The sequence below is a fragment of the Oncorhynchus tshawytscha genome, linkage group LG33 (assembly GCF_018296145.1).
Source record: "Oncorhynchus tshawytscha isolate Ot180627B linkage group LG33, Otsh_v2.0, whole genome shotgun sequence".
Classification (NCBI taxonomy): domain Eukaryota; kingdom Metazoa; phylum Chordata; class Actinopteri; order Salmoniformes; family Salmonidae; genus Oncorhynchus; species Oncorhynchus tshawytscha.
The window spans coordinates 2,671,011-2,683,919 of NC_056461.1; the positions used below are offsets into that span (position 1 = coordinate 2,671,011).

At 42.5% G+C, this 12,909-nt stretch overlaps 1 protein-coding gene across 6 annotated transcripts in view; it reads right to left on the bottom strand.

Moving 5' to 3' along the window:
• The window catches only part of LOC112230747 (spectrin alpha chain, non-erythrocytic 1-like), a 58,894-nt gene that overhangs the window by 43,631 nt on the left and 2,354 nt on the right, over positions 1–12,909 (bottom strand). For 5 of the 6 annotated variants that reach the window (XM_042311538.1, XM_042311536.1, XM_042311535.1 and 2 more), the window contains exon 1: positions 3,037–3,269. The exons of the other annotated variant lie outside the window; for it this stretch is intronic. In XM_042311538.1, coding sequence (XP_042167472.1) covers positions 3,037–3,123 — 87 coding nt within the window. In that variant the 5' untranslated portion in view covers positions 3,124–3,269. Of the gene's footprint in view, positions 1–3,036; positions 3,270–12,909 lie in introns of those variants that run through there. 6 annotated transcript variants of the gene reach the window in all.

Below are 12,909 nucleotides of genomic sequence, written 5' to 3' on the forward strand. Positions count from 1 at the left end.
GAAAAACTTGAGGACCAGGTTATGGAAAAGCTTTTTTTTCTTAATTCTTGACCATGTATGACTGACTTGTCCAAATGATTAGGCTACAGAATGAGATAAAAAATAAAAAAGAGAATGAGGAATGAAGTTAAGCTTGGGTGTAACCTTGAGAATAAGCAGTCCAACACAAGAACCCTTGCCAAATTAACTCAGAAAAGCACCATTCGGTAGAGTAGTAGAGCACTCTATCCTAAAGGCCCAGTCTCATTCCCAAAGGGAGTCCTGAGAGACAGTGGAAAACCGATGAAGTCACATAACAGCCCCTTCCTGGTTCCCATGGAAACATAGCTTCTCACTAACATATGCCATACTGGGAGGATGCTGGCCGGAAGAATTTACAGGAAACGGCAGGGCGCTCCCACAGTACAAGCAGAGTTTCTAAACCCAAAGGAGCAACATCGCGAGACGTCCAGGAATGCTTGCTAAGCAGACTCGGCAGACTTGGGGTTTTGCAAGCCAATGGGAGAAGTGAAATGTGTCCTTCGTTAACATTCTCAACATCTAAATACAAAACCTAAAAATTGGAGCCAATGTCTTAAGTAGCTGAAACTGTCATTACTACAACGTTGTGAAAGTGACCAACACGTTTTCATTAAAAACAACTTTACATCAAAAGGAGTGCCTTTAATTTGAAGGCTTTCAAATGCGCAGTTCAGCATGACATGATCGTTAGATCTGATAACATGTTTCTGCGAATGAGCTAACATTGCCATGACATCACCTACAAGCGTGATCAGGGATTTCTATCGGAGAAGCAGATTCTGCATACTGTATCATCTTTGGTACACTCCATATGATTTCAATCACTTTGACTGCACCCATCTTAAATTTGAATGAAACCTTCCATACAAGTTTGCCCATGTTAGAAGAGGTCAGAAAGGGACTTTTTGGACCTGGATGCCAAAATAAGGTGCTCAAAGTAAACCCATTTTGCATACCACACCCTAACACGAGACAGCCATGTCTTCATCACTGAAAAATATAAACGGTTTAGTGTAATGTCATTTGAAAGCTTACAAAGGTTGTCAAACTGATTTATTGAGAAAACTGTTTGCTTTAAAAATGTTTTTTTGCTTAGACTCTATTTTACATTATCTGAGGTGTTTGTGTTGTGCCTGCCATCGGTTGAGACACAGCATACTTCACTACAGGGTGTCGTGTTTTGGCTGATAAATATTTACATTTTAGTCATTCAACAATGCTCTTATCCAGAGTTACTTACAATTAGTGCATTTATCTTAAGATAGCTAGCTGAGACGTCACAATCATATGTACATTTTATTTCATTGACGGCGCCATGAGAGTTATTTAAGTTACTAATCAAATTGGTAAGGTTTCAGACGTTTTTGAAAGATGGGCAGGGACTCCACTGTCCTGACTTTAAGGGGAAAGTTTGCTCCACCATTGTACTAAAACGTGAATAAAGTTGAAATTTCAACTTTCAAAAATGGTACCACAAAGATGGTTGGAGGTCCACACAAACAATTTTGACTTGAGTGGGAATATCCACTGTTAAATGGAACTGTCAATCTTCCATAAAAAACTATTGAATCATAGAAATACAGATAATAGAATAGACATACCCATTCAAGTTGACATTCGACGGTGGGTGGACCGGCAGCCATTTTACTGTTAGTAATTGCATGTTGAAGATTAAACTAAATGTAAATGTCAAAATGGTGTAACCAGCTACATTGCAGGGTTCTGAAGGGTTAAGTCCATTCTATGAATTATATTTCTATGATTTAAATGACACCCTGCATTTTTAGATAGACATTAAAACCTAATGTCAATTTCTTCATTACATTTTCGAGAAATTATAGAATTAGTTTGACAACCATGTTTGTAAGCTTTCAAATGATATCAAACTCAACCGTTTATCTTTTTCAGTGATGAACACATTGGAAGTCTCATGGAAGGGTGGGGTACGCAAAATTGGTCAACTTTGAGCACCTCTGTCTCCTGAATGCTTCATGAATAGTAACTTTATTACCACTTTTACTATGGGCAAACATGTATGAAAGGTGTTATTCAAATCAAAAGGGGTGCAGTCAGAAAGTGATTGAAATCATATGGAACGATACACAGTCCAGACGCATGTGCAAAGAGGAAAAGCAGCGCAGCAGGAAGGAAAAGGATATGGGCCCAACAATGCTTCAGTTCCCTTCCCTCGAGTAAACCTTGACCTCTTACAGCTCCCTCAGAGTCCTGGCCAATCGACAGCATGCCCAGGGGGGATTCGAATTCATTCGCAAACCCACCATCCACTGTTAAAACTATCTACAAGACTGAGATTAGACTACATTACAAAATATTGAGCTCTATTGTTAATCTTTTTCCCCCAAATCATCACAAAACAGTCATACAAGTCCCAAATCCTACTCTGGAACATTACCAAGACAATCATGTCTGGATTAGGCTAAATCAAAATGGCTATCATCCAGTCAATGACGCATTGGAAAGCCTGTGTCAAAACATTTGACATCTGTGGAGGTTTACCATGCCAAATGCAAACCTGACTCTTGCATGTATTATTTTTCATAAATAATGGTCAGTGCCATTAATTTAATCCAGCTCAGTTCAAGTAACACAAACCCTCGGTTTCATGAACACAACCACACACAAATCCAGTCGCACAACGCATGCAGTACACAGGCCTGAATTCAGTGATTCAATTACCATGGAGTCCAGTTAAAACCAATCAAATTTACCAAATTAACCCAGCCCTTCAAGACAAAAAATAAATGCCTTACACACAAACAACGCATGCCGGAATTCAGTGACTAATTACCATGAAAATAAACTAAAACCAATCAACTGACCAGAGTTAGATTAACAGTCCACCATATCCAGCTACTCAAATTCTCAAAATGAGAGGACATAGGCTAACCAGCAAACTGAAACCCAACGTTAGTTATAATCAGTGAGTCAAGGTGTTCTAGGCTCCTTATCCAGAGCCTTGTCTGTCCAACTGTCTTTGCTATGTCATATCAGTACCTGAGGAGAGGTGGTGGCCAAAGTCTCCCTAGGCAGACGGCTTGTCTCCCGCTGTTGCCCTAGGTCTTGGATTTTAATGGTGGCCATGAAGCCAGCAGCAGTCACTCCGGTCTCGGCTCCCGATACAAATCTCAACTGATAAAGGAAGAATGAGAAACTGAACGCCTCTTATTCTCTCTCTCACTCTTCCGCTCTCTGCAGAGCAGACAGACGCATTGCCCCTGCAGTGGCTCGGCCGCGAGATAACGCCCAGCCCTTGCGTCTTTCCCTCTCCCTCCCGCCCTCTCTCCTCATGGCCTCCTTTCTCTCAAACAGTCCGCCTGACTACTCTCAGCATTCTAGAAACTTCGATGAACACCCCAGCACACCCTTCTGATAGGAAAACAAACAGCAATGCACACACCACGCATACACACATAGTAGTGACACACGTTAACTTCAGTTTTGTTTTAATAAACTGGGACATGACAGGTGTCTGTGCTGGCTAAAGTCAACAACAGTGAGCACACGCCAGTTTCACATCAGATCCATGTGTTATTTTCAATCATTCAAAAATAGATCATTCAATGAACATAACTTGACATTATGACGAAGACAATTGTGATGCATTAGAATAATATGAATTCAGTCACATGACAAAGTGTCCGGTATTTGCTTTGTGTTGAGTGTGCATGCCCAAAGTGTAGGGTGAGTTAGGACAGCCAGTAGCCTGACAGGACAGAGGCCGGGGTAACAGCGTTGTCATGACAACCAGAAAAGGGAGACTCCTCAGTGTGTGGAGTATGGGGTGATAATTAGATAGGCTTAAAAGGGAAGGCAACCAAAATTGACAAACTGAACAGAACATATAGACTGCTGACAGTATAACTAAGTAAGAGTGGAATGTATTGTCATGCAAAAGACTGCCGGTCTCATGGTAATTGACCATTAATTAACATTTCCAGGCCTCCATGCATACAAGCCACTGATGCGCACCTTTGGAAAATCTACATTTAACAAAGTCTAATAAGTCAATTTAATATACATCCATTATTTATTTTAGTCCGGTCTAAAGAAACATGATATGAAGAAAATGTATTTCCGAATAACAGAATGTGTTGGCCTACCGTATGTTATCTGGCTATGTTCCATGCCATAGGCTGTAGGCTTGTTCATTTAGCAGATAAGATATGCTTATAAGTCCTGTGCCATTATTTTACATACATTTCATAGTAAGAAGAATATAACTAATCTTTGCTGAATGAAATAGAAAAGGATATTTTTACCATTCCGGAGTGAGTGCGCATGAAGTGGCTATGCTGAGCATAAAATGGATCATTTACTATATTTAAGAGTTATTTGGCAACTTTAGTTGTGAATGATACAAACCTTAGAATGTCTTAGAAATCAAAACATATCATGGGCTAAATGATGAGACTACAGGCTATTGATGAGTTGAGAAAGTCGCAATAAAAGCTCGCCTCAGGCTGCACAGCTGTTCTCTCAAGTGATCATATTTTCACGCATCAGACTATTCTCAATTTAATCTCGTCTTTATTATCAAATGGTCAGTAAGAGCGGCAGGGAAAAAAGACGTCATCTGTATGCACTTGAATAGAGAATGGTTGCTGCACGCTTTCCCGACGGTCCATTTTTCCAATTATGCCTGGTAGGCTACTTCGGTGTTATGGCGGAGCTGTGCTTAATATGAGCAGATGAGAAATAAACACTTATTTGACTCCATGCATCAACTACTGTTTGAGGAGCATGCTCTCGCTGACAGGTGATATACCGCCCTAACTCCACATGCCATGAGCTCTCCAACCCTGTTCCTGGAGCTACCCAGTGGTTCATTTTGGAAACCAAGTGAAATCTGGTCGGAAACGTCGATAGAAACATGTTTTCGCAATGAAAAATATCCCTAAACTGTTGACAGCCCCTCTGTACGCTCGAGAAAGGAATAAAGGAGAGAGAGGAGATGGAAACGCAAGGTGGTGAGACATTATGTTTAGCTAAAAAAGGTAAATTGCCACCTAATTATGAAAATATTTTTTTTCAATCCCTATTACTATGCAACTCAAAATCAAATTTACTATAATTGTAGGCTACCTGTAAGCCTCCCATCACAATCAATGAACCAACAGCGTCACCTAGGGATATAGGTTCTCTCCTAGATATACATTTTGGAGCATAGCATAAGGTAACCAGTCTATCCAGTATGCATAATACAGTCCACACTGAAAAAGGTGTTTACTCAAATTTGTAAAAATGTTAGAGTATAGGCTAAACCAATTATGTACCAAAGATATCGAAAATCAGTTTAATGTTTTTCTGCCATGTGTGATATGCGGTAGGCTATGTACAGTCTTGGCCAAAAGTTGAGAATGACACCAATATTAATTCAAAGTCTGCTGCCTCAGTTTGTTTTCATACAATTTGCATATACTCCAGAGTGTTATGAAGAGTGATCAGATGAATTGCAATTAATTGCAAAGTCCCTCCTTGCCATGCAAATTAACTGAATCCCCCCCAAAAAATCATTTCCACTGCATTTCTGCCCTGCCACAAAAGGACCAGCTGACATAATGTCAGTGATTCTCTTGTTAACACGGGTGTGAGTGTTGATGAGGACAAGGCTGGAGATCACTCTGTCATGCTGATTGAGTTTGAATAACAGACTGGATGCTTCAAAAGGAGGGTAGCGCTTGGAATCATTGTTCTTCCTCTGTCAATCATGATTAACTGCAAGGAAACACGTGCAGTCATCATTGCTTTGCACAAAAAGGGCTTCACAGGCAAGGATATTGCTGCCAGTAAGATTTGACCTAAATCAACCATTTATCGGATCATCAAGAACTTCAAGGAGAGCGGTTCAATTGTTGTAAAGGTTTCAGGGCGCCCGATAAAGTCCAGCAAGCGCCAGGACCGTCTCCGAAAGTTGATTCAGCTGCGGGATCGGGGCACCACCAGTACAGAGCTTGCTCAGGAATAGCAGCAGGTGGGTGTGAGTGCATCTGCATGCACAGTGAGGCGAAGACTTTGAGGATGGCCTGGTATCAAGAAGGGCAGCAAAGAAGCCACTTCTCTCCAGGAAAAACATCAGGGACAGACTGATATTCTGAAAAAGGTACAGGGATTGGACTGCTGAGGACTGGGGTCAAGTAATTTTCTCTGATGAATCGCCTTTCCGATTTGTTTGGGGCATCCGGAAAAAAGCTTGTCCGGAGAAGACAAGGTGAGCGCTACCATCAGTCCTGTGTCATGCCAACAGTAAAGCATCCTGAGACCATTCATGTGTGGGGTTGCTTCTCAACCAAGGGAGTGGGCTCACTCACAATTCTGCCTAAGAACACAGCCATGAATAAAGAATGGTACCAACACATCCTCCAAGAGCAACTTCTCCCAACCATCCAGGAACAGTTTGGTGATGAACAATGCCTTTTCCAGCATGATGGAGCCCATTGCCCTAAGGGAAAAGTGATAACTAAGTGGCTCGAGGAACAAAACATCAATATTTTAGGTCCATGGCCAGGAAACTCCCCAGACATTAATCCCATTGAGAACTTGTGGGGTTAGGGTTAGCATGCCAGGGCGGATTGCAGAGGTCTTGAAAAATAAGGGTCCACACTGCAAATATTGACTCTTTGCATCAACTTCAAGTAATTGTCAATAAAAGCCTTTGGCACTTTATGAAATGCTTGTAATTATACTTCAGTATTCCACAGTAACATCTGACAAATATCTAAAGACACTGAAGCAGTAAACTTTGTGGAAATTAATATTTGTGTTATTCTCAAAACTTTTGGTCACGACAGTATTGTAAAAGGCATAGTCATAATTACGTTTTTATCCCCCCAGGCTTAGGCTCATACGCCTATACATTAGCTCTATGTGTATGGTGTTTTGAATGAATCACCACCTTAGAAATCGCTGTCTGTTGTGTTAGGCTTTGAAACATCCACAACAACCATGTTTTACACTCAGTTTCAACTCAGTTTCAACCTGCTGTTGAACTTCTTTCTTCGAATTGATCGCCACATTGTGAGTTTTAAAAACAGGATTACTGTTTTGATAAGTGTTTCATGTAATTATCGATTTCATTTGCATTGATGTTAGAGTGGTTAGAGGGACAATAGAGCCCTGAGTACGAGGCCATTAGGACCCGATGGGCAATAGCAAGTTGAGTCGTACCAAAGTATGTCCAGAGTGCATAAAAGGAGATTACTATGACTCAACGGTCATGTGGAGTTTTACTGCGGTCATGACTCATGACTGCCGATGTGGTGGTAATACAGTCACCGCAACAGCCCTACTCATTCCCTCTGGTGACACCAGTGATGACCTCAACCTTGTTTTTGATCCCATCAAGAATGCAAAACAAAAACACACACCAGCAAGAATGTAAAACACAGACATGCCAGGAGGAACTTCAGTGTTTAAAAGTCTTATGGTTGGAGCAGTTTAATGTCAAGCCACACCCAAACTGTCAACCTTCAGTAGAAACACAATGTGCATCAGCTATGAAGGGAAGTGGGTGGTGGTGGGTCGATGGGCTTAGAAAATACCCCTTTTATCAGTTGACCGATATTATTTAAAAAACTATATATAATAAAATCAATTAAAAAAAAAAAAAATTTTAAACAAATAAATGAAATACATAGCCCGATATTAGCCTTTTCCGGATGTATTTGCGTCATCATTTAATCCACCGAAAAGGATATAAGATATAAGATGCGGGGAAAACACTGAAAAAAAATGTGTTCAATGAATTATACTTTTTTTTTTTGCATTTCATTATTTGTCTGAAGAGGGCGCTCTTTACATGGCAATTAGCCTATTTTGCCTTGGCGCTATAGCAAGACTGGACACGATCACCCAATGCAACTACACCAGTCGGAGAGGAGAGAACTACTGTGAACTAAACTGTTACTGCTTCTACGGGGAGTGCTGAGTAGCTAAAAGCTTGCCAGCTCAAACAATGGATGCTATGCCCAAATGTAAAGCAAGTGCCATTCAACTCTGTGGTTCTGTTAACGTTACAGCCCTTTAGTGAAGCCCGCAAAATCTGGTGTTAAATTTGCTCTTTGCGAAGTCTATTCCTCAACCTCCGTCTTTCAAATGCATTACTTCCGGCGCCGACAGAGATGGCCGCCTCGCTTCGCATTCCTAGGAAACTATGCAGTTTTTTGTTTTTTTACGTGTTATTTCTTACATTAGTACCCCAGGTCATCTTAGGTTTCATTACATACAGTCGAGAAGAACTACTGAATATAAGATCAGCGTCAGCTCACCATCAGTACGACCAAGAATATGTTTTTCGTGACGCGGATCCTGTGTTCTGCCTTACAAACAGGACAACGGAGTGGATCCCATGCAGCGACCCAAAAAAACGACTCCGAAAAAGAAGGAAACGAGGCGGTCTTCTGGTCAGACTCCGGAGACGGGCACACCGTGCACCACTCCCTAGCATTCTTCTTGCCAATGTCCAGTCTCTTGACAACAAGGTTGATGAAATCCGAGCAAGGGTAGCATTCCAGAGGGACATCAGAGACTGTAACGTTCTTTGCTTCACGGAAACATGGCTCACTGGAGAGACGCTATCCGAGGCGGTGCAGCCAACGGGTTTCTCCACGCATCGCGCCGACAGAAACAAACATCTTTCTGGTAAGAAGAGGGGCGGGGGCGTATGCCTTATGACTAACGTGACATGGTGTGATGAAAGAAACATACAGGAACTCAAATCCTTTGTTCACCTGATTTAGAATTCCTCACAATCAAATGTAGACCGCATTATCTACCGAGAGAATTCTCTTCGATTATAATCACAGCCGTATATATCCCCCCCCAAGCAGACACATCGATGGCTCTGAACGAACTTTATTTAACTCTCTGCAAACTGGAAACGATCTATCCGGAGGCTGCATTCATTGTAGCTGGGGATTTTAACAAGGCTAATCTGAAAACAAGACTCCCTAAATTTTATCAGTATATCGATTGCGCAACCAGGGGTGGAAAGACCTTGGATCATTGTTACTCTAACTTCCGCGACGCATATAAGGCCCTGCCCCGCCCCCCTTTCGGAAAAGCTGACCACGACTCCATCTTGTTGATCCCTGCCTACAGACAGAAACTAAAACAAGAAGCTCCCACGCTGAGGTCTGTTCAACGCTGGTCTGACCAAGCTGACTCCACACTCCAAGACTGCTTCCATCACGTGGACTGGGAGATGTTTCGTATTGCGTCAGACAACATTGACGAATACGCTGATTCGGTGTGCGAGTTCATTAGAACGTGTGTTGAATATGTCGTTCCCATAGCAACGATAAAAACATTCCCTAACCAGAAACCGTGGATTGATGGCAGCATTCGTGTGAAACTGAAAGCGCGAACCACTGCTTTTAAATCAGGGCAAGGTGTCTGGTAACATGACTGAATACAAACAGTGCAGCTATTCCCTCCGCAAGGCTATTAAACAAGCTAAGCGTCAGTACAGAGACAAAGTAGAATCTCAATTCAACGGCTCAGACACAAGAGGCATGTGGCAGGGTCTACAGTCAATCACGGACTACAGGAAGAAATCCAGCCCAGTCACGGACCAGGATGTCTTGCTCCCAGGCAGACTAAATAACTTTTTTGCCCGCTTTGAGGACAATACAGTGCCACTGACACGGCCTGCAACGAAAACATGCGGTCTCTCCTTCACTGCAGCCGAGGTGAGTAAGACATTTAAACGCGTTAACCCTCGCAAGGCTGCAGGCCCAGACGGCATCCCCAGCCGCGCCCTCAGAGCATGCGCAGACCAGCTGGCCGGTGTGTTTACGGACATATTCAATCAATCCCTATACCAGTCTGCTGTTCCCACATGCTTCAAGAGGGCCACCATTGTTCCTGTTCCCAAGAAAGCTAAGGTAACTGAGCTAAACGACTACCGCCCCGTAGCACTCACTTCCGTCATCATGAAGTGCTTTCAGAGACTAGTCAAGGACCATATCACCTCCACCCTACCTGACACCCTAGACCCACTCCAATTTGCTTACCGCCCAAATAGGTCCACAGACTATGCAATCTCAACCACACTGCACACTGCCCTAACCCATCTGGACAAGAGGAATACCTATGTGAGAATGCTGTTCATCGACTACAGCTCGGCATTCAACACCATAGTACCCTCCAAGCTCGTCATCAAGCTCGAGACCCTGGGTCTCGACCCCGCCCTGTGCAACTGGGTACTGGACTTCCTGACGGGCCGCCCCCAGGTGGTGAGGGTAGGCAACAACATCTCCTCCCCGCTGATCCTCAACACTGGGGCCCCACAAGGGTGCGTTCTGAGCCCTCTCCTGTACTCCCTGTTCACCCACAACTGCGTGGCCACGCACGCCTCCAACTCAATCATCAAGTTTGCGGACGACACAACAGTGGTAGGCTTGATTACCAACAACAACGAGACGGCCTACAGGGAGGAGGTGAGGGCCCTCGGAGTGTGGTGTCAGGAAAATAACCTCACACTCAACGTCAACAAAACTAAGGAGATGATTGTGGACTTCAGGAAACAGCAGAGGGAACACCCCTATCCACATCGATGGAACAGTAGTGGAGAGGGTAGCAAGTTTTAAGTTCCTCGGCATACACATCACAGACAAACTGAATTGGTCCACTCACACAGACAGCATCGTGAAGAAGGCGCAGCAGCGCCTCTTCAACCTCAGGAGGCTGAAGAAATTTGGCTTGTCACCAAAAGCACTCACAAACTTCTACAGATGCACAATCGAGAGCATCCTGGCGGGCTGTATCACCGCCTGGTACGGCAACTGCTCCGCCCTCAACCGTAAGGCTCTCCAGAGGGTAGTGAGGTCTGCACAACGCATCACCGGGGCAAACTACCTGCCCTCCAGGACACCTACACCACCCGATGTTACAGGAAGGCCATAAAGATCATCAAGGACATCAACCACCCGAGCCACTGCCTGTTCACCCCGATATCATCCAGAAGGCGAGGTCAGTACAGGTGCATCAAAGCTGGGACCGAGAGACTGAAAAACAGCTTCTATCTCAAGGCCATCAGACTGTTAAACAGCCACCACTAACATTGAGTGGCTGCTGCCAACACACTGACACTGACTCAACTCCAGCCACTTTAATAATGGGAATTGATGGGAAATTATGTAAAATATATCACTAGCCACTTTAAACAATGCTACCTAATATAATGTTACATACCCTACATTGTTCATCTCATATGCATACGTATATACTGTACTCTATATCATCGACTGCATCCTTATGTAATACATGTATCACTAGCCACTTTAACTATGCCACTTTGTTTACATACTCATCTCATATGTATATACTGTACTCGATACCATCTACTGTATCTTGCCTATGCTGCTCTGTACCATCACTCATTCATATATCTTTATGTACATATTCTTTATCCCCTTACACTGTGTATAAGACAGTAGTTTTGGAATTGTTAGTTAGATTACTTGTTGGTTATTACTGCATTGTCGGAACTAGAAGCACAAGCATTTCGCTACACTCGCATTAACATCTGCTAACCATGTGTATGTGACAAATAAAATTTGATTTGATTTGATTTTGAGACCTAAACAACAACAAAAATAGCCGGTTACAAAGTAGCACTTCGTTTTTATTCAACCTTTAACGATGCAAGTCAGTTAAGAACAAATTCTTATTTTACAATGACAGCCTACCCCGGCCAAACCCTAATCCGGACAACACTGGGCCAATTGTGCGCTGCCCTATGGGACCCCCAATCACAGCCAGTTGTGATACAGTCCAGGATCGAACCTTCGTCTGTAGTGATGCCTCTAGCACTGAGATGCAGTGCCTTACGACTGCTGCACCACTCGGGAGCCCAACAATTTTTATGTATGGCTTGTCCGTCAGTGACTGGTCCAAATTCACATTTTGCCACCCTCATTTCCATCACGAGTGCTAGCCACCTAACCTTAACCTAACCCAAACTCTCACCATTTAAAATGTAAATGGGGTAGGGACATCCCAAGGATTCCGGATAGTAAGAACCATTCAACGAGACAACGTGTCGGGCGAGAGACACCAGAATTTTACAGAATTATGACATAACATTGAAGGTTGTGCAATGTAACAGCAAACTTTAGACTTAGATGCCACCCGTTCGATAAAATACGTAACATTTCCGTATTTCACTGAAAGAATAAATGTTTTGTTTTCGAAATTATAGTTTCCAGATTTGACCATATTAATGACCAAAGGCTTGTATTTCTGTGTTTATTATATTATAATTAAGTCTTTGATAGAGCAGTCTGACTGGAAGATGGTAGGCAGCAGCAGGCTCGTAAGCATTCATTCAAACAGCACTTTACTGTGTTTGCCAGCAGCTCTTAACAATGCTTGATGCACAGCACTGTTTATGACTTCAAGCCTATCAACTCCCGAGATTAGGCCGGAAATTACTAAAGTAATATTGAACCACCAGCTTTCATATGTTCTCATGTTCTGAGCAAGGAACTTAAATTTGGCTTTTTTACATGGCATATATTGCACTTTTACTTTGGTCTCCAATACTGTGTTTTTGCATTATTTAAACCAAATTGAACATGTGTCATTATTTATTTGAGACGAAATAGATTTTATTTATGGATTATATTAAGTTTTTAAAAAAGTGTTAATTTTGAATGTCATTATTACAAATACATATATATATTTTAAATAATAAATCAGCCGATTAATCAGTACCTGCTTTTTTTGGTCCTCCAATAATCGGTACCAGCATTGAAAAATCATAATCGGTGCTTGGTTCCCAAGTTTCTAAACCATCTTTGGTATAGTGTCGCCATAATATTTACTTTGAAAATGTGTGATCATAACCTTTAGGATATTTTAGTGATC